At 40.5% G+C, this 19,247-nt stretch overlaps 1 protein-coding gene across 6 annotated transcripts in view; it reads left to right on the top strand.

Annotated features, from left to right (window-relative positions):
- Positions 1-19,247, top strand: part of GRIP1 (glutamate receptor interacting protein 1) — a 341,605-nt gene that overhangs the window by 283,724 nt on the left and 38,634 nt on the right. For 4 of the 6 annotated variants that reach the window (XM_076332384.1, XM_076332385.1, XM_076332383.1 and 1 more), the window contains exons 8-11: positions 6,744-6,891; positions 8,496-8,665; positions 13,646-13,801; positions 19,012-19,198. In XM_076332384.1, the coding sequence (XP_076188499.1) occupies positions 6,744-6,891; positions 8,496-8,665; positions 13,646-13,801; positions 19,012-19,198 (661 nt within the window). The remainder of the gene's footprint in view (positions 1-6,743; positions 6,892-8,495; positions 8,666-13,645; positions 13,802-19,011; positions 19,199-19,247) is intronic. The other 2 variants (XM_076332382.1, XM_076332386.1) reach the window with 1 other exon arrangement.

Here is a 19,247-nt window from a genome sequence, read left to right as displayed (position 1 = left end):
ATATGAGTGAATGAAAATGCTGCTATAAAGGAAGCTAAAAATGTTAGCAAGATGGCCTAAGGAATATTTTAGGATGTGGCTGAAAAACAGTGCCAAAAGTGGGCTTTTTCATCTCTCTGCATCTGTGACGTGGTGAACTACAAACCTGGGGAAAGAAGGGGAAAGGTGTTAGTGGAGAGATGCACAGAGGAAGGAGAAAGGTGGAGAAAAGCTTTCCCACTCCCAGCAAATCTTTCTCTTGCACAGTAAAGTAACTGGCCATTTCTGGTTTTGGCTCTCGTTTTGCTGGAGATCATGGAAAAGGCAGACAATTGGAGGAGGTCAACCACCTGTCGCTAGGGCAGTCTCAGGGACATATGAGAAGGGAAATAGTGGGGTCATGGTACAATAGAGGATTATGAGTCTCACTATCGCAGATAGGGATGCGATCTTGCCACTGAACTACGAGGAGTTGGGACAACTTCAAGTGTTATCAGTCTTATAGAGAGAGCGTTTTAATGGACACAAAGAATGTTCTTTCTGGGTTGGCATTCATTTAAAAAAAAAATTGTCCTTAGGAATACAATAAGCAAACCACATGGAGGATGACAGGATTCATTAAGTGCCGTTTAAGATAGTTTGACAGTAATGAATGGTCTGTTGGTTAATGAAGAAAAATGGATGTGAATGCCCTCAGAATCCCTGAGTGCTTTTATGTTGCTCCACTGTCAGCTGAGAAGTGCTGCAAAGGGCCTTGCAAAATGGTCTGTATGGAGAGTGTCACTGCTAAAGCCACAGGTCTTAGAAACAAAGTTCATCCAGTCTGTTGAAGTTCTGCCTGTTCTTTGGGTTGGTTACCTGGGCTCAAATTTGTACAGCTGGCCATGGATTTTTAAGTGCCCTGTAAGAAATGTATTGACTCGGATTTTTGCATTTCAGCAATCTAGCTTTCCAAAGGAATGGCAAATACTCAAATCTCCTGGTGGTAAATCTGTGGTATGTCTGACACCTGAAATCTTGAGCCATTTCTGGGGAAAAAAAATTGGTTTTAATATTTCAACTCCTGCTACCTAGTACAGAAAACAGGGGTCCTAATCCCTAACGCACTAATTCTGAATGGCAGACACAACTATGCCTGCTTGGCATTCCCCACCATCAGTTACTCTGTAAAATACCCTGTTGCAACTGAAGTATGGCAAATAAAGGCCCGGGTCTGGCAGCAGCAGCTGGGGCTGCCGTCATCCCGTTCTGTGCCTTACACACCAGGCTCACCGCTGCAGTTTCTAACTACCTTCCACTTGTGCATTGAGTGCTGACGGTGGCATGTTGGTTGTCTCAACCTTTCTAGAGTAAGAACTAACTGCAATAGAGCGTTTTGTATTGAACCCTTTCTGTAATTCGCACTGGCTCACATACATAAATACACACCCCCCACACATTCTGTTGTACTTTTGTTAGAGAAAGCAAGTTCAAGGAAATGGCCGTGCATTTCTGCATTTAAGGACTTGTGAGGGTCCTTCTACGAGAGTTTACTCGTAGCACAGGGACAACAGGGAACTGTCCCATATATATCAGAGCGGTAGCATGTATGATTGCTGAGCAGGTGCTGGAAAAGAATAATTGATATTTGTGAATTAAAAAAGGAGCACAGAGAGAGTAGCGGAAAGCAAGAATAAAGCGTAGGGCATTTGGGAGTCATGGCGGGAATTCAAACTGATTTCTTCAAACTGATTTGCTGTAAATGTTCCAACGTTTTGCTCTTAAAGGAGGGAGTGTCAGAGATTTCAAATTTTTTCCGGTTCTCAACAATCTTCCTTAACTTCACTAAAATACACCTCTGTGATCCACCCAGCTACTGGTCCAATCTTTGGATGTTGGTACTGGAAATTGTGGTTTAGGGGTAGAAGGTGTTTTTTCTTTTAGGAGCGTTATAAAAAGATATCCAGGTGTCACATGACCTGAGCTTAATGAGGCTTACTGCTCTGAAAATGTAAACTGGGTGTCCCATTGTTCTACTTAATTTTATGCTTTCTTGACTAGTCTGAGCATGAGGCACACAGGTACTGGTAAAAATTAGGGATACAGAAAAAGAGAGAGAAGATAAAGAATCGGGTGTACTGACAAGAACTGAATGGACAAAAGAAAGCTCTTACCTGAGAAAGAGATTGCTCTACTCGCTATCTGTGGGCTGCAAACATTTTGTACGAAGGGAACGAAGAAAGATGTGAGGAGCAAAAAGCACATTTTATTGACCAAGAAAAAAAATTTCTGTGAAATACTGGCTTTTAGTTTAACACATTTAGATCTGTGAATGCATTGCTACAAAAGCATTAAAACTTTGCATTGGGAGAACTGCAAGGTTTGAGGAGCTACGCATTTATTTACTGATCTGAACTAGCGCAGACTTGCTATACTTTACTGCTTTCAATCAGAGAAGGCTACATGGACCTGCTATATACAATTTTAAGGTGAAAAAATTGTTAGCCTGTGGACACCTAATACCTCAAGGTGCCCTGGTGAGGCCGCATCTTGAGTACTGTGTTCAGTTTTGGGCCCCTCACTACAAGAAGGACATTGAGGTGCTGGAGCGTGTCCAGAGAAGGGCAACGAGGCTGGTGAAGGGTCTGGAGAACAAGTCTTATGAGGAGCGGCTGAGGGAACTGGGGTTGTTTAGCCTGGAGAAGAGGAGGCTGAGGGGAGACCTCATCGCTCTCTACAACTACCTGAAAGGAGGTTGTAGCGAGGTGGGTGTCGGTCTTTTCTCCCAAGTAACAAGCGATAGGAGGAGAGGAAATGGCCTCAAGTTGCGCCAGGGGAGGTTTGGATTGGACGTGAGGAAAAATTTATTTACTGAAAGAGTGGTTAAACATTGGAACAGGCTGCCCAGGGAAGTGGTTGAGTCACCATCCCTGGAGGTATTTAAAAGACGTGTAGATGAGGCGCTCTAGGGACATGGTTTAGTGGGCACGGTGGTGTTGGGTCGACGGTTGGACTCGATGATCTTGGAGGTCTTTTCCAACCTTAATGATTCTATGATTCTATAATAGGGAAGAAGCTTGGGGAGAGGAATATTAGTGTGACGTAGTAAGATAGCCACTTGTTTGTCACTCACATCATTGCTAGAAGATACAGCAGCATCCAGGCAAGATCAATAGCAGTCTTGTGGAGCTGTGTGTTTCAGTTGGTTCAGCTGGCTCTTTAAGGTCAAAATCTGTTTTGACATCCTTCCTCCTTGTCTGGCTCTTTTAAGTTGCTCAAAAAAATTATTTGTACCTTGTGTTGCCATGACTTCTGAAAAAAATAAGAAAGCACCCAAAACCTTCCAGTTAGAGAAGTGAGAAGCGGCAGAGCACAGATAGTAGCAACAGAGCTCAGTGTTCCTACAGGAACAAGCTCACAGTATAGCAGCACTTCCCAACTTTCAGTACAAGAAGCTTTGGGAAGGAAAAAAAAAAAGAACCATAAACTAATAAAGTTTGGTTTCCTGTGAAGTTAGTGTCATTATTGATTGCAAGCTATGACTGAAGCTTTTCCCTTTTTAGGGCACTCACAGGTACTGTTTCACTTGTAGATCCTCTGCTGCCTAATAAAAGCAGCTCTCTTTTTTTGCTTCCTCACTGTGGGAATCCTAACGAGGTTTTCTGCCCTCCACCACTCACCAGTTGTTGAACTGGATTTGACAAGCCATGAGGATAGGTAAGGATTAGCAGATACATACATTTACAAGGACATAAAGAAACACATGTAATGTGATCACTTTATCAGGCTAAAAAATATTTTTTTTCAACTTTCAGAATCGTTTGTGATTATCTTTTGAGGTCAGGGAGGGTGGTGACACTGCTTATTTTATCCAAAGCTTTTTATATATCATATAGTATATTTACACATCATAAAAGTATATTCAGAATAAAACCCCTTGTTGCCAGTGATTTAAGCTGTCAAATAAAAAAGGTATGCTGCTATCTAGCTGAAGAAATGTATTAGCATGCGGAAAGCAATGCTGCTTCCTCAGGGAGGTTTTAATCAAGCCTCTTGTACTGATTGAGATGCAGTGCTCAAAAGTGAGAAAAATGATTAACAAAATCAAAAATCTAGAGTGTTTTTCACGTGAACATTCATCAGTATATCTTACGTAATTACATAGCCAATAAATCAACATGGTGTGTAAGTGCTTCAGTCACGGTGTAAATATCTTAATGACTGAAACATCTTCACACATGAATAATTTATACCTGTATGATTCATTTTTCATATCCATGCTTTACTTCAACATGATAAACTAATCCTTCTCTGTCAGAGAATGTGTGCTTGATTATTGCCTTCTGATTTCCCTTCCTTGTGTTTATTTTCCACAGTTAGACACACTCCATTTCTTCTCTTCTGGTTCCTCTAATGTAGTTATCTTATTTATTCATCTTGTCTGCCTTGGTTTGCTTTCCCCATGCATTTCAACAGGCACCTGGGAAATAACGCTAGGGCATAAGCTGATCGTGCGTTTTTCAAGTAACTCCAGAGCAGCATCTTGAAAGATTTACTCATCCTCAACAGATATTTGCGTTTAGTTTCCTCTCCTCTCCTCAAGGCAATCGTTACAGAAAGAACTTGCGATAGTCCAGTAACAAGTTGAGCTTTGCCATTTTCTGGATCGATGTGAGTTCAAACCTTTGTCACAGCACTGCTGACAAACATTGTTTGAGTCTTCTTCCCATATGTTTGTAAATGCGAGCTTGTTTGTAGCTCCAGAAACTACTGGAATATTCAAGATTGTTTCTCAGCCCAGGAATGGGAATCAGGAATTCTTAAATTCTGTTCTGCTGCACGTGCTTATTTGGCTGTATGCAAGTCACTGCACGCATCCTGCCTTACTTAGACCCTTAACCAAGGCATCTAAGACAAGAATTTGATTGCCATAACCTCCTTCTTCAATTACTAGAGAAAGACAGGTTGCTGTTCATCCAACTTTAAAGCCTGAAGTGCCTGAAGCTCCAGGCAGGAATGCTTCTGGGTGAACTCTCTTCTTTTGGATCACAATTTAAAGCTTGGTTCAGATTTATGGAGCAGCTTATTTGGTGGTGCCTGTGGAAGTTCAGCCTTTAAAAAGTCAGTCCCAGTTGGGCACAAAAATTAATCACTCAGAATTCACGGGCACTTTCAGAAATATTAAATCTCCCCTTCAAATCCTCAGGTTTCTAACTGGAAAGAAGACAACAGGAATATAAAAATTATTTCAAGTTGTGGGGCAAAAAGGAGTACTATAATAATTAACTGATGCTTTACTGGTATTGTATGTTATTCCTTCCAAGCGCCTTTTTTCACTTCATATATTGTACACTTCTGTATTCAGTTTACCTATGTTGTGCTCTAGCTAGGAAGAGCACCTCAGCTGAGTGTTAGTTAATCAAGCTCTCATTCCATTTCTTGTATCATGGTATATAGCTTGTTAGATTTGTACGATAATACTCTCTTTCACAGTCTTTCTCTTCTGTGTCAGAATTACATTTTTGGACTAATTTTCTAGATTGAAGGCTGAATGGAATATGTTGACATCTGTCTTTTCCTCCATACTTTGAAGACCAGCTGCACTTCTTTTACAGCTTCAATCTTAGGGACTTCTGAGAGACATCGCAGTTGAACATTTTCTTAGTATTCTTACAGCGGGCTCCAGTACTCTGTGAACACGAATCTCTCCTGTTTGCTAACAGGACATTTGGTAACTTTACTCCAGCATGTCTTTGCTTATTCATTTTTCCTTATTCTGATGGTAAGCATCTCCAAAGGCTTCTGATGTAACTTTCTTTGTCTTGGTCTTTTTATGTCCTTAAAGGACACCGCTTACCATATCTTACTCCACTGAGATCAGTTGTTGATCGATGGGTATTGGTTAGCAGGAATTCTCAGGCAGTCTCCAGAATGTACTTCATCCTTATCACTGCCTGCTTTGTTTTGGCATTTAGGGAGCAGCCTGCTGTCTTTTTTCTTTGTTCTGTCTAGCACTTGTCTCTCTTGGGCATAGTTCCTCACCACAGTCGTCAATCATGACTGTTGCTGCCTCCTATTTTTGTGCTTTCTTGTTTCAGTTCGGTCATTTGCTATCTGTGCCCTGTTGCAAGTCAGTACTTTATCCAGTGACAGGACAATACAAGAACCTTCTGAACTTCCTCACATGCATTTTGCTTTAACTCCTACTATTTCTAGCTGTCATGCCTCCTGCGCTTTCTCCATTTTCTCCTAAATTGTCCTTTCTTTTTGTGAGGGATTTCTGGTAGACCCTTGCTTCACTGTCTTCACTTAATTATTATAGCTGTTGTCCACAGACCTTCCCCTTCTTCTCTGAAAATTAATTTAGCATCCTTCTCTAACCCATTCACTTCAGTTCATATTTTTTTCAGATAATTTTCTACTTTTTTTATTAATTCTGTTTTGTCAGCATGCCTGTTTTAAATTCCAGGTGATTTTTAGCTTAGCTGTGCAAGAGAGTGATTCGCTAATACATCCTGGTTCCCTAACCTGGTCCATCTCTGATTCTTACACACTCAGAAGCTTCCCGACATCCCAGATTCACAAACCTCCTCTTGCTTTTATTGGTTTCAACATTAAAAGCTGATTCTTGACACCTAAACCGATGCTGTTCCAGAATTTCTTTATGTGGCATGTGTCTGGTTAGAGAAATAGAATAGCCATGGAGATTTTATGTGGGAAAATATGAAAATGGCAGAAGTACCACATTGGTATAATACTGATCTTTTGTTGTCTAATTTTGACAGATTCAGTAGCAACAGCGTCTGGGCCACTGCTAGTTGAAGTTGCCAAAACTCCTGGCGCTGCTCTTGGGGTTGCACTAACTACCTCGATGTGCTGCAACAAACAGGTCATTGTCATAGACAAAATCAAATCTGCGAGTATTGCAGACAGGTGAGTGTGACAGAGGGCTGACACAGCAGGTCCATACATCCATTTTATTTCTACTTTTATTTGGTTTGGTTTTAAAGGAACCCTTCCATTTTTGATGACTTTGAACTGGATGCTCTCAAGGTTGCTAGGTCTTAAAATTAGCACTTTGTCAGATCGTTGCTCCATACTGCTGAGTTTAAGACTTCCAGAGCACCATTTACTTTAGCTCATTCACATAGTATTCAATGACATAAGCCAGCCCCCATGTAATACATGACTGTCTGCTTGCACTATGCAACGCAGAAGTTTAGAGGTCTGCTCTAACTATTTAATGTAAAGCTGCAGCAGAGATTAGTATTTAAAAAAAAATAAATAACCCACTGGAATTCTTAAAGTAAGCATACAATATGGAACAGCTGTCAAGGGAAGTAAATTTCGAGGCTTTGCAACCTTGAAATGTTCTTTTAGAATATATCACTCATTCTTGTGGCACAGTGAAATGGAACTCCTTATGTCTGGATTTTTTTATTGATATTTTAGAATACGACTGAGGTATTAGGAAGACTGGCTTCTGTATTTTGGAGTTATTTTGCAGAAATTTTTCCACTTCATTTAAACCTTTAAATAAAACCATTTAAACAATTAAAAAAAAGGATAGATATTTTCCCCCGGTGGTCTAAGCCTCTGTTAACAGAGTGGTGGGACCTTTTCTGGGGTGTGTGCGTGTGTGTGTGTATGTGTTTATACATATACAGTATATTTCTATATACATATCTCTATCTAAAAAATCCTTAAATATTATGTTTCAGCAGCAAATTCCTCCTGCATGTCCCCGGTCACCCTACCTTGTAACTCCTCTTTGACAACGGTGCTTTTGGTAGCACCCACTTGTAGCAGTGAGTCTACAGCTCCTTTGTGGGCTTTTCCCTACAGTAGAAACTTTTGAGAGTGACGGCCATTGATCCAGGGGTGTTCTCCAGTTCAATGGTGCAGGATGCTTTAATTTTCTCCCTCTGTTTTTTCCCATTTCGCAGGGGGTAACCAATTAAAGGAGCTGTCCACTTGACTGGTACGTCGGGATGCTGACTGCTGTGTTTGCATTTCTCAACTCATCCAGTAGCCAGTCTCTTGAGTGCAGCGAGATTTAGCAGATAGCCCCCTCCCCACCCCACTCCTCAATTCACCATGCTAGCCCTGGTTTCATTATTTGTTTGACTACTGCATAATTTCATCGTCATTTACAGCTTTTGTACTAATAAATGTTTGAACTATAACTCAAAAAATGATGAACTGGGTGCTTGTGTGAGGGATATGTGACCAAGTTATTTGAGTCTCCTTAAGCTGTTCTCATATTATTCTGCTGCCATTCACACATATTTTTATAGTCAGCTACCCCATTCCAGTTCTGTGAGTGATGTCTTGGCATATGCTGTATTAACTGAATTGTTTTTAAGGTTTATACTAATAGATATAAAGTCTGACCAGTGACAATGCCTACAAAACACAAATCTCTCTCGAAAAAAAGAACACGCTTATAGTTGTCATGACCAGTTTGAAGGCAGTAAAACTCATTTTCCAAGCAAAGAGCATACCTGATCATACCGAGTTTTTCCCCTTTTATGTAGATGTGGTGCATTACATGTAGGAGACCATATTCTGTCCATTGACGGCACCAGCATGGAGTACTGTACACTGGCAGAAGCAACGCAGTTTTTGGCTAATGCAGCGGATAATGTCAAACTTGAGATCCTTCCTCACCACCAGACACGGCTAGCACTGAAAGGCCCGGAGCATGGTAAGAAGATCTGTAGCACCCAATACCTCTTTCTTTTTCTGTCTTCTACTTTGCCTGCCCTTGCTGAATGGTCAAGAAAGCTATCGCAGCAGTTATGTCTGTAAATGTTGTTTCAGCTCCCCAGGTTATGCTTCTGCAGTTTCTGAGAAGCTCTGTGTTTTCTTGGCCTTAATGTACCCTCTGAGATTCCTATGGATAGAGAGGGAAATGTTTTACTGAGAAATGGCTCTGCTCACTTGTAGATGTACATGAAGACACCTGTTGACTCTACTGTTGCAATCATTGGGGGGGCAACTAGGTACTTCAGTAAATGAATCTCTCAATTGCTTCTTAAATTTAGAGGGGGGAGGAAGGACCACAGCCAACTTCTTTTCAGCATATTGACTTGATAGTCTGTTACGACCACTTCATTGACAACACCTGTTCTCCCCTAAAATACCTCAACCCTCCCCCCCGCCCCGTATTTTCTCTTGTTAATGGCATTATTCTTTATTGCCATCATCTTTTAAAGTACTTCTGAGATTGCTTCATGGGTTCCTTGTCAGTGCTTATGAAAAAGGTTTGTTTGGAAACAGTTCCCTAGATCCTAGCCCTTTTTCACCGTGATACTTATTTCATACCAACATGCTTTAGGAGAATGGCTTTCCATTTTCAAATTGAATATATATAAAATGTCTTAGTATTTGAAGATGGGGACTGCCTGCCTTGTCTTCTAACTAATCCTGAGAAAGTGGCTAATTCACAGTATTCATAAATTCAGTCTAAAATACTGCATGTTGATGGACATCAAAGAAGTAACAAGGGTTATCAAATACACAGAGAACAGGTACCTGTGTTGCGGCGTGAACCAGCGGTACCATTTTCTGAGCCTGTGGTACTGTGCTTCTGCCTCCTTTAGACCAAGGCAAGATTTCTGAGGCCTAGAAATGTCAGTGATGGTAAATGTTCTTGGACGTCTATCTAAGGTCCAGGCTGTCCCTGGATAAGGGATGCTCTAGTCAGTTTGTCAGAGTGGTGAATATTGAACTAGTGGCTGAGGAGACCCTAGTTTCTCCTAGACCAGGGTGAACAAAAAGTAACCCTTACAATACCATGTTCTTCCATCAGCTGCACCTCTTTCCCCTTTCTACTTAAGCCGGTTAAAGGGGCGAGGGAGCAGGGAATGATACTGCAGAAGCAGAATGAGATGGAGACCAAATTTTGCAATATATTTCCATTCTTTTAATTTATGACAGTACGTTGCAAACAGATCTTTCATTTTTTTTGAAGCAAAGATGTCACACAATCAATTTCTGGCTGGTTAAAGAACCTTTGAAGAGTGTTTCTTTTGGGAAGATGAGTACCAGGGCCAAAGATTTGTGTAGACAATTGTATTACTTGAAGCAGTTGGTTTCTTAACCAACATTTTAAACAAATTGATGCTGTTAATGTGCTGGTCACCTTGACCCAGTGTAGATGCTTAGAAAAAGCAATGCTCTTGCCATGCCAGAGTTAAGAACTGGCCGTTACGAAATCATATCAAGGGGATCTGCAAAAGCTGCATAAGCACATCTTTTGGGGAGAAGTGTCCCTAAGGTAATAAAGTTGCTTTCTTAAGTAAGGCAGAATAACTAGGATGTTTACAGTCCTTCCCAGCCCCTCACCAGGTGGTGCTACTCCAATATCACAAGCAATTCGAGATGTAGCATGCTTTATGGAAGCAAGTATCCTCTTGAAAACAGCCTTTCCTCAGGTGTGGTATGGCCTAGATGCTGCAGAGTTTGAAAAGCCCCCTTTATGTGTCTGGGATAAGCTGAGTCATTAGGGCTGTATCTGTTGAGCTCAGTTATTGGTCTTACGGGAACATGTTAGGAATTTAAAATGGGCAGAAAAGTCAGTATATAAAATAAATTGAAATTTTAGCCCTAAAATAAAACGGAGAGCACTATAATAGATCAGATTTTTTTTTCATGTTTTTTTCCTTTATACTGTGCTGCTAACATTCATTTCTCTTGCTGCCCCATTAGTTTTATGTTTGCTGTACACAACCCTGGATTGGAATAGCTCAAATTACTGCAAAATTACCACAGTTAAACACGATAGGATTTTTTTTTACAGAACTTTTGTTGAATTGGGATTATCTTTCTACAAACAGAGCAAACTGAATGTGTGTACCTTCCCACTTCATAGGATGTTTTTATCTCTACTCTCAGCATGAAAATAAAACATTAAAAAAAAAATCAAAGACTACTAGATAATTTCCTGCTGGAAGCAGTGTTTTTAATTAAACAAGGCTCACAGCAACTTGAAAATAATGAAAATCCACCTGGCCACATTGTTCTTATCAGATTTTAATTTTTATATCATAGTTACAGTTCGGAAATCTTGCTGTCTGTGCGCGTAATCAAAGAGACAGTTTCATCTGAGAAGGTATGATAAGTCTGTAAGATACATATGGCCATATCAGGCTACTGCTGCTGTTCCTGGGACTTTTCTGGCTGACGTGAGATTTTCCAAAGTGTCTGAGGTTGCTGGCGCTGGTGCCAATGGGTAAGGTACGCTGAGGTGCAAGCTGGCTGGTGGCACCAAGCGCTCCTCCTGGTGCTGGTGTTGCACCCCACCCTCACCTTTGTTATCTGTTGAGGGGGGGGAAATTTAAAAATTAATTCTTTTGATTCAAACACGTGTCAGGGCACAGCAGAGGTGCTCTCAGGGAGGGATGCAGGCCTGGGGCACCACAGCCTGGGGTGCGGGGCCAGGCTTGGCAGTGCCGGGGCCCCCAGAGTCCCAACTTCCCCACAAGGCCGCGGGGACATGGTGGGCCCCTGTACTCTCCTTTTCCTTGGTGTGTACTCCTCGCTGTAGTGACTGGCATTGCTTTTGAGTCAGAGGAGGGTTAATATATTCAGACAATTAGCAGATCATTACTCATGTAATATAAAGTGAAACAAAAGGATAGCTTTTCTTCTGGCACTGCACAGTGCCTGCTGCGGTGGCTACCCTTTTCTCCCTTATTTTGTCTCACGGAGTAAGATGTGAACGCAAGGTGTGGGTCCAACCTAAACAGTCAAGATTTTTGGCTGCTGTTAAAGTCCAGCATGGGGTCATATGTGTCTGCAGCCATTATAGATATAGCAGGTAGCAGAGGGACACAGGTAATGCAGCTCATGGGCCAAAGGCGGTAACAAGTTTCATAGTACAGGTGAATCCCTTGGTGTTTTTAAGAGAAAAATTCTGTGAATACTTCCCAGTTTGAAGTGTTCCTCTACGGTTCAGCAAGGACACTGAATTTAATGATGACTAGACTATATTTAATGAAAGGTGACTTCAATCATTTTCCTTCAGTATTTGACACATCAGCTGAAATGCTTCCTGTTCCCTTGGTAAATACTGGCCTTCACTTTTGGCACATCCTGGACTGCCCATACTTAGAATCGGCAATTAAATATGGTCTCTAATTTCATACAGAAAATGATAATTTTAAAGTTTTGAAGATTAAGTTTAAAAAACATTAAATTTTAGCACATCCAACTAATCAATAAGAACTCTAGGTTTTGTTTTTTCTTTATTAACGAGGCTTCAGGATAGAGTTTTTGTGCTGCTGGCCTAGGGAAGTAATTTATTGCACAGAATAGCATAATGCCAACAATAGATGGTGGCAAAATTAAAATGTCAATGAAGTAAATTGAAATGACTGGCAAGTAAACATCTTCATTCTAGGCAGTGCTATGTATAGTATCTGGTTTTATTTTTTAATGCATCTACAACGCAAGGAGAGACTTAACCTTCAGTTAGTGATCGTATGTGATAACTTACTGTTTTCTAAGGAAGTTTGCAATCTTAGCTCCTAAAGGCAGAGGGAGATTAGAAATTAATTCATTGCTAATCTTTTTAAAAATAAATACAAGGAAACAACAAAAAAAAAAAATCAGAAGCATTTATTCTGAGAAAAAATATTATTTCTGTTCCTCAAGGTAGCACCCCCAGTAAGAAGACAAGATCAGGTTATTTATCATTTTATTTTATTTTATTTTATTTTAAATTTATTTTCTTTTTTTTACTTTTTTGTTTGTTTGTTTGTGCAATTCAGTTACTTTCTCCTCTTCTCTGGTCCTTTTGTTTTCTGATTTTCCATCATCCCTTCATGCGGGCAGTGAAGGTTCAAAGAAGCAACAGGCAACTTACCTGGGATTCGTGTGCCAACAGCCACAGCAGCCTCCTCACCTGCCACCATTATAACACCTACCACCCTGACCATTGCAGGATGCCAGCATTGAAATTCCAGAAAACGCCTCCTCAAAAAAGCCTTCGTAATGTTCCACACTTTTTCCTGCTGACATATTCTCTCCTCCTCTTCTTTTCCTCCTTCCCCTCTTCTTTCACTCATACTTTTCCCATTCAGGCACTAAAACCTTTTCAGTTTTATGGATGCTACACTTTTTCATAGCCATGCCAAGGTTATTTCTGACATTTTACGCCTTTTCCTTTCTGTAACAAGGCAACCTTTGTAGACAGGAAAAGGCTTGAAAATTCTCAGTGAACCAGCTCTTCAGCCATATGAGTAGACCGTTAGATTTGAGTAATGTATATAAAGCACGATCTTTGAATGCAAAGCATTGCTTACAAATCTTTTGTCAGAAATTACCTACTACAAAAAGGCATTTCTAAAATTGGTGTATCTAGACATACTGATCTGCATTGGTTCATGGATATGTGTTGAAAAATTTAGTTTAACATGCTTCGCCTAAAATAAGTTGTATACTATGAATGTACTTTTTGTATCTACAGTATCTTTGTTAGCTTCCAGCAGGTATTTTCATGAAATGCTGACTTTACTTTTACCTAGGGTCACCTGTGTGGTTTAATGTCTTTGTTATTGGAAATGCACAAACCATTCCTGTGCATCATACACATTGTTTTATTCACGGACGAGTTACAGGCATGTGTCGCACTCTTCCATGAAGACTGAGTGCTGTATGCCAAGTGTTTGATTTCTTACAGCAGCTTTGGTGTCTTCATCCTTCTCTCCTACCTCCATGAGTGCATACAGCCTGAGTTCCCTGAACATGGGGACCTTACCTCGCAGCCTCTACTCCACCAGCCCACGTGGGACAATGATGAGGCGGAGGATGAAAAAGAAGGACTTCAAAAGCTCCTGTAGGTGGTAACAGCATTTGCTCAAAATGTGCAGTGAATGGGTGGAGGAGGGGGAAGATACAGAAAAAAGGTACAAAGTACCTTAATTAATATAATATACTAGGCAGAAGAGAGAACAATTGGAGTTTCTGTTAGATGTAGGGAAACATCAGCATAAAAATATTTGTCCAGTGCTAAAATGAGATGAGTAGAGGCCATGCAGCTTAACTGTCTCATCTGAAATATATAAAGCAATGTTTTCTTCAGACAATCCTGGAAGAGTTTGTTAGACCGTTACTGAAGTGATTTTCAAATTCCTTTTTCAACTCTTCCCATTTCCATCAGGGAATAGAATCCATAGCTGAATAGCCAAAAACAGATTGCTGGTAAGCTCAACCAACTATCACACTGTGGAAGGAGAAGAGCTTGCCACAGTACCTCCTAGGTAGTTTTAATGTTTACATCTACACCATAACCTGTACAGTCATTTTTGTGAGGAAGAGCGACAAATAACGGTGAAGACTAAATAGCCTTGTTTCTGACCACTCTCTGGGATTCAAAGCATGAATTTCCCAAGGTTCAGTAATTTCCCAAGCCTGGCTGGATATATTTCAGGCTGTACCACTTTGCATATTGCAAAGTATTCACTGGGCCGGAGAGAGTATGGCTGTATCAGCGTGTTGTTTCCCAGGCTCCATGTAAGTGCCATCTCTCCTTTTGGCTTGTCCATCTTCCTGTGATCCTCAGCAGCTCAGTTCCTCCAGAGCAGAGAAGTGAGAACTGCTCTGTAAATCATCTGCTCTGGCTAATAATGCTCACTCTGGAAAAACTGAGCTGCTGCGCGTTACAGTGCTGCTGCCCCGTATTAAAGATTTCCCATGGTCATAGCAAAATCAGAGCAAACCAGCAGCCTCCAACCAAGGCCAGTCACTATGGAGTTGAGAGGAAACGTCTGAGAGAGGAACTGAGGTTTGGCTTTCTTGCAGACTTTTGTTGCTTGCTTGTTCTTATTTATTTTGTAAAGCAAATATTTTTGCATAATGTTTGCCTGTAAGTGCATTTTTTATTTTTAATCTGATCAGCCATTTTTCACAACTCATCTGTTGACATGTTAGCTTCTAATGCATTCTTTTGGGTCATGGGGAGATACTGTGTCTATCTATGTTATGGTATCAGTGGGGGTCCAGCTCTTATGTGTCCTCACGTGCACATAAGAAACAGTAGTAATGTTACAATTAGTAACACTAATTGATTAGTAATACTAATTGATTTGAATAGTAAAATAATGCTGGATGCAAAAAATAGTTCTTCGATTGTGCTATATTATAGCCGTTCCATCCAACAAAGGACTGTTAATCCTGAAAGTTAATCCTATTATGGATCTTGGAGACAGCTGTTACTTGCGTTGTTATATTTTTCAGATATTTTTCCTTCAAGGAAGCCTTGCCCTGTAATTTGCTATCCTGCAAAGGCTCAAAACAAGGCCAGTGACGTTAGATTTAAGTGGGACAGTCACATAAGCACTGCATCCCACCTGAAAGATTCCTCAAGTCAGAAGGCCCTGGGGATGACAGGCTGCTATGATTAAACAAATCTCTAGCTAGGAGGAATTAGGATGAGGCTTTGTTGTGGGGTAGTTTATTATGCATTTGCATTGTGAGGTCTGGATATTAAAGTGTTACAAAATATGTGGAACTGGCCCCATCACTGAGTGAGTCTGTACCTCACTACAAGCAGTGACTATATCAGCAGCCCTGAATCAGAGCTGGCTTTGGAGGAATCGGCTGGCCAGCCAGGCTTGCTTGCCCTTTCTGTGAGCTTGCTTTTCAGCCCAGGCAGAGTTCCTTACTGCTGTTGCTAGACTTACACCTATACTTGTGACTGCAGTAACAGCCAACTTAAGAGACACACACTGGACTGAATGTGCTACAAGTGACCATGATAGAGAATGACTGCTTCTGTACCCTTCCATCGACAGGACTTGGAAAACCTTGCCCCTCTCCCTTTGTGGGAGACCCATGAGAACCAGGTAGCATTGACTGCTGTCCTTTTCAGAGAAAAGGAATAGCATGCTCTCTTAATTTTAGTGATTTTTTTTTCTTTAATCCAATTGGATCATTTGAGGGCTTTATTAATGTGACTTCTAATAAATCTTTTAGGATACCATTTAGGAAGAAAAGGATGTATTGGTGAAGGGTGCTGTAAAGTTTACATTGCCAGTTATTTAGGAAAACCTGCATAACTTAATGTGATCATGCCAAAATTCATGATGATGAAGTGTGATGGTACAGGGGGTTACAAGACTCTCATGGCCATGATTTTGCGGTCATTGCAAAATGACTAGTTACACAGTTCTTTCCAAACATGTGACTGTAAAAATTGAAGGCATGCCCTGCTGTCACGTGCTTTATTTATGCCACTTGTTTTCAATTTTTATTCTTCCTCTGCTTTTTTTGGTTTTAAAGTATGGTATTCATTGTGGAAACACTTAGATTAATATTTGGTTAAGGTTTAAATCCTGAAGTATTTTGTAATAGGTCCATATTAGTACTTGAAAGTGAGACACAATTTTATACCAGCTTACATGATAGTTACTAGGGCTGTGTATCTGGTAGAAATTAGAGAGGGTCTTAGACATGCATGGGTGCTGTTTTCTCAGCACATCCAAGTTAGCTGCTATCAGGAGGAATAGTGAACATTTTGCAATTTCTCAAGGGTCAGAGTGGGAGACTGCAGGCGTAATAATCCACATACGTATCTTTAAATACATCTTGCTCTGCTTCTCGTACTGCTGCAGGAATAAAAGCAACAAGTACATAATCTTCAAATTCAAGATTATTACTTACATAATTGCAGAGCATATGTAAATATGCTCTAGTAAACCAGCCCCCAGGACTGTTGCTAAGAGTTGGACGAAAACTATACAAGTATGCTAAAATGCACCCCTAGTAGTAACAACCAGGGTTCACTGGAACCACATATACATCCATGCCCCCTTTTTAAAGCACTAAGGCTGCTTCCTGGCCTGTAAAACTTCAAATCCGTCAAGCAGCCAAAAAAATGGCAGTGTTTCTTGCTGCAATTATTGTTGAGTTACAAACCCCAACATGCTCTAAGTCATGGTTTTGGGTACCTGTGGCATTTTATAGAGACTTAGCAGATAGCTATTGTTACATGATTTGGAAAGGGTATTTTCATCTCTGCTTTTTTTGTTCCTGTTTCTGTTTCCTTTTCTTTGGGAGTGGGAGGGGTTCCTAATTTTCACTTTTAAGTGTCCACATCATCAAAATTTATGATGGGTGAGTTTTAAATCCCACAAAAAGTAACTTAATTTCCCAATGTGAATTAAAACCTTAGCTGTCCTAAAAGTTGAAATAAATGTTGTAAGACCTTTAGGTTCCTTGCAGGGTATTAGAGAAAGAGTAAGAAAGTTACAGAGTCAGCTAGAAGCCTGCTGCAGAGGAGGAATGGACACATAAGTGATGGGAAATGAAGACACAGCTAACAAGTAATTGTTGTATGACCTTAAAGAAAGGGAGAATGGAACTTTTCTGAGCTTGGATGCCCTAAATTTAGACATTTCCAGAAGGTGCTTTAGGGGATCCGGTATTATATTAACTCTGAATTTATCTGGTTTAGTCATATTTTAGCCTTTGCAGCACTGAAGGCTAGAGAAACCTATTTCTCACGTGCAGTAAATGCTAAAGCTGGTGGCCATTTCTAAGAACAGATTATTAGTATTTGCATTTGGGTATGAGCATGTCTTACTCAGTGCAGATAAAAGAAACAGGAAGAAGGAAGCTATTGAATAAGTGAAATAATATGCAATTCTTACAAAGGAAAATGAAAACAAGATACGAGTGAGAATTCACAGTAATTTAGAAAAGACGGTTTCAGAGTTGAAAGGAGCTTTGCTGAGAGAAAACAGAAACTCATGAGTTTTTTGGCAAGTGAAACTTTTGCCACAGAATTGTCATTGCTGACTGTGCCACATTAATCAGATTTTATACTATTTCAGAGCAAAAGTCTAATGCTTGTAGCCCCAAGGTACGGGAAATACACAACCTCTGACAACTTTGTACAGCTGTGCTAACATTACCTTTAATGTAAAAACAAGAACTAATTTTTTTCCACATCTAAGAAAAAACCCCCACACTTAAACAATCCCTCAGATAAACCTTGAACTTTTATCTAATTCTTAGTAGCTACTGCAGGCAGAAATGGGTCTTGAAGGAAATTATAGGTGGAGAGGTAATAGCGTAGATTTGTAACATGAAAACATTCAGAATCCTCGGCATTGGAGGATCATCATTACAATACTGTACCATTACTTTACTGGTCTGAACAGGAATTGAAAAACTCTAGCTTTCTGTGTATGACACAATGAAAGACAGTAGTCTGTCACGGGGGGGAATTCGAACAATGATACAATAGACCTGTAGGCAGAGATCAGAGAACCAAAGGTGCAGTCTCCTCCTTTCATAGGTAATTGCATTGAATCTCAATGTTGTTTTTATCTTAATTTGTTCTGTAATGCAGCCTATTCAGAACAAGAGTGAGAATAGGGAGAGCGAGTAAATCAGGATTACAGAAATAGCTGCCTGTGTTTCTCACAGAAGGGTTCCCCAGCTCCTTTGAGAGACCCCAAAAACCTTTTTTTTCTCGCAATCTCTTGAGATATACTGGTTGCTAAAACAGAGGGGTTCGTTCAACTTACACTACCCAATTAGCCTGACAAATTGCTGACATGTAGTAAACATATAAGAGGAAGGCATCCTTATTTCTTGCAAGCAAGCCTGGGCCACGTGCTTTGTTGCTAACAGCAGTGCATTGCTGTGAGATGTTCAAAAGAGCCCGCGGGAATCGGCCTGAATAACAGCTGGGCTTGTGCCTCCAATTCCCTTAGCTCCTGTGAAAATCCTGCTCATCCACGCCTCAAACCTAATGCAAACAGAATTCAAGGATGTTCTGAGATTTTTGGGGTGGGGCTGTCAAACACATTTATTTTACTCAGTACAAGAACTATCTTTTTGCATTCTAACATACAACCAGACATTTTCTATTCTCTTATATGTCATAACTGTTTATACATAATTTATAAACTTTAGCCTAAATTGACTTTAAAAGAGATGTTTCGTTGACTAGGTTTATTGTACAAATCAATTTTCTCAAAGAGCAATGAAATTTCTGCTGTGTAAGAATGTCTTTCTTCCTGGTCTGCTCTGTTTTAGTGTCTTTAGCCTCTAGCACTGTTGGTTTGGCTGGGCAGGTCGTCCACACAGAAACCACAGAAGTGGTGCTGACAGCTGACCCCATAGTAGGGTTTGGGATACAGCTCCAGGGTAGCGTGTTTGCTACTGAGACCTTGTCTTCTCCACCTCTCATTTCCTATATTGAGTCTGACAGTCCGGCGGAAAGGTGAGGTTCTTTCAGTTGACTGCTAAGTATGTTTTGGTGAGCATTCCTC

This window comes from Aptenodytes patagonicus, chromosome 1, assembly GCF_965638725.1.
Source record: "Aptenodytes patagonicus chromosome 1, bAptPat1.pri.cur, whole genome shotgun sequence".
NCBI classification, from domain to species: domain Eukaryota; kingdom Metazoa; phylum Chordata; class Aves; order Sphenisciformes; family Spheniscidae; genus Aptenodytes; species Aptenodytes patagonicus.
Note: the sequence above shows the minus strand (reverse complement) of the source record. Positions and strands in the feature narration are given on the sequence as shown.